At 53.2% G+C, this 2,691-nt stretch overlaps 2 protein-coding genes across 2 annotated transcripts, besides 4 other annotated features; both read right to left on the reverse strand.

Moving 5' to 3' along the window:
* On the reverse strand, positions 1-1,269 carry TraAM80_07340 (uncharacterized protein; the record flags this gene model as incomplete). The annotated part of the gene is made up of 1 exon (XM_029384136.1): positions 1-1,269. A coding segment is annotated over one exon (1,269 nt), but the record flags the coding sequence as incomplete, so codon positions are not given.
* Positions 1,270-1,355: 86 nt separating this feature from the next.
* Positions 1,356-1,387: a microsatellite.
* Positions 1,388-1,467: 80 nt separating this feature from the next.
* Positions 1,468-1,505: a microsatellite.
* Positions 1,506-1,738: 233 nt separating this feature from the next.
* TraAM80_07341 (uncharacterized protein) lies at positions 1,739-2,422 on the reverse strand (the record flags this gene model as incomplete). Its single annotated transcript, XM_029384137.1, has 1 exon — positions 1,739-2,422. The coding sequence occupies one exon, from the start codon at positions 2,420-2,422 to the stop codon at positions 1,739-1,741; it is 684 nt and encodes a 227-aa protein (XP_029236045.1).
* Positions 2,423-2,477: 55 nt separating this feature from the next.
* Positions 2,478-2,498: a microsatellite.
* Positions 2,499-2,656: 158 nt separating this feature from the next.
* Positions 2,657-2,691: a microsatellite.

A 2,691-nucleotide genomic window follows, 5' to 3' on the forward strand; every position in this document is an offset into this window, starting at 1 on the left:
CTCCCGCTCCCGTGCAGCGTCACACTGCATGGTTTCCATGGCATCAGCTGCCTCCTCCTGCTCGCGCCGAGCCCATCTCCAGCTCCACTTTAGCCGCTGCACCTCCTGCGCAAGAGTGGCCACAGCCTCCTCCCGCTCCCGTGCAGCGTCACACTGCATGGTTTCCATGGCACCGGCTGCCTCCTCCTGCTCGCGCCGAGCCCTCTCCAGCTCCACTTTCAGCCGCTGCACCTCCTGCGTCAGGGAATGAATCGTTTGTTCGTTGCTGAGTTCCCGGAATGCCATGTTTTTTTGGAGGTGTTTCAACTCTGATACAGCAGCAACGCCAATGCTATGTACGACGTCGGTTGGTGTCTCAAAAGATATGTTACATTCCGTTGAACCAGAACGAGGTGCCTGAAGTTCTTGGTGTAATTCTTTAATTGGTATCTTGTCAGCCTGAATGGTCTCCAGCACATGTTCCTTCTTTTGTTCATCTATTTGATGAGGTGCTTCTTCCATGTCAGTGTGTGTGGCTTCTTGAGTTTTGAAAACGTCATGTGGTTCTTGCTGCGAAAGCTGAGACGATGGTGTTATGTGTTTGCGCTGCACTGTATCCGCGACTGTTTTAGATGGTGACTGGTTTTTGTTTTGAATTAACTTCAGCCTCTCTTCAAGTTCGTGAATGCGGTCCATATCCTGCTGCATTTTTGTCTTGACGCGCTCCTTCCAATGGGAGAGTTTTTCCTGCACGGCAGCTTCCAAAACATCAGGTGAAATTGCTGCTGGTGTAGCGGCTGTGATGGTAGTGCTCTGCAGTTGCCCTAGACGTGCCTGCAGCTGGGCAATTATCTCCTGGTCGCGGCGTGAGGTCAGCATAACCTTCTCTCGCCAGACATTCACCTTGTCTTGTAACGCTGTAAGCTCAGCTGTCTTCGTATCGAGCTGCGTTTGAAGCTCCCTGGTAAGTTGCTCGTTGCGGCTTATTTCCGTAGCGTATGCTATGCGCTCCTCTTCCATGGCCTGTTGCAGTGCCAACTCACTGCGGTGCTCAGCAGGCGTTGCTGGGAGTGAGCCCGTGTAGCTCTGATTTGGGCTTAGACCTGTGGAAGCAACGTCAGGAGCTGGTCGGCCAGTGAGCTGTGCAACCAGATCTTCAAGAGCTTTTATCCGCATAGTCTTTTCACGAATACCTTGTGCCTGCTTCTTTGCCACTTCGATAACGTCTTCACGCGACATGAGCCCCAAGTCGACAACGCGGGTACGCCGCGGTAGGTGCAAAGCGTCCATCGAAGAATGGAAGAACTAAGAAGTCGCCGCAAACTATATATACGTGTTGCGTTGTTTTTCTGCGACCACTCCTTTTGAGAGTTTATTTGTTTGTTGTTGTTGTTGCTTCTTTTGGTGTATCCCTTCAATGTGCAGAGTTGAGAGACGTGAAGAGAAGAGATGTGCGCGGCTCTGTGTGTACGGCTCTGTACGGGACTTTGTGTCTGCATGACTGTGTGTGTGTGTGTGTGCGTGTGCCACGGCTGCTGGTGTTAAATTCACAAGCGCAAGCAGCTACCTGCTTCACGAAACGCCGTCGTCTTTCTTTTTTGCCCCTTCTTCTTGGGAAAGTAGGACTATGCGCACCACCGTTCCCTCCCTTCTTTTCTTTACTCTCCCCTCCCCCTCTTTTCGCATCATGTTCCTCTCGATGTTATTCGATTGATTTCCTCCCCATTCAACCACCCCCACCAGCCGCAGCTGCGACGGTTCACGGCAGCAACGGGGAGACCACACCGACGACCATCACCCTCAGCGAGCCACCACTAGCGCTACTGCCGCCTCGGGGCAGCAAAGACCTCGTCGACAATGGCGGCGGCGCGCGCCTGGGCCCCGCTGGGAGCACCTGCACGGAGAAGCCCACCTTCTCCGACTGCAGCCGGAGATCAAGTTGGGCGAAGGCGGTGCGTGCCAACCGATGTGGCTTCCCCGGTGAGGGTGATGGGGTTGTCACAGCTGCCGGCCTCCCCGCATGGCGTGCATCCTCACGTGCCCCGCCTTCAGCCATGGTGGTCCGCCCCATGCTTGGGTCAGCGGCAAACTTCATCGCCGCTACCGTAAAGACGCGTGCAGCGTGGTCAAGCCTCCCTTTGACGTGCGCACGAAGCAAGACAACAAAGTCTCCAACGTTGCCTGTGTGAGCCTCCGCCTGCTCCGTCTCCTGCATGGAAACGTGCACACCTGTCACCTGCAGCGTGCTCCTACCAACAGGGTACCGCAGTGGCACTATGGCGGTGGATGACGACGCCGAGATGGCGACGTCTCTGGTCGCACGCGGGCGTTTCTTAGTATTCTGCACTGCATCGCCTTCCTCACTCTTAACGTCTTGCAACTTGGCAAGTGCATCACGCACAGAGGCCACTAACACTTCTGCAAACGCGGGGCGCACCATCATCCCTGTAACGTACTTTTTTTCTGCTGACCTTCTTACGTTTCCCCCTCTGTTTTTAATTATTATTATTATTATTATTTGTGCTGCCGTCGTTGCCGCCGCTCGTGTGGTCCACTTCGCACACTCAAGGAAGTGTCATCGCGGCAAGGAAAGAAGCCAAATACACACAAAGACAGACGAAACAGAAAGATTTTTTTAAAAAAAGTGGGAGGCATCGAAAATGAGGGAGTGTATGCCTATATATATATATATATATATATATATATATATAT

This window comes from Trypanosoma rangeli, assembly GCF_003719475.1.
Source record: "Trypanosoma rangeli strain AM80 chromosome Unknown Tra_15.4_contig_00302, whole genome shotgun sequence".
NCBI classification, from domain to species: Eukaryota; Euglenozoa; class Kinetoplastea; order Trypanosomatida; family Trypanosomatidae; genus Trypanosoma; species Trypanosoma rangeli.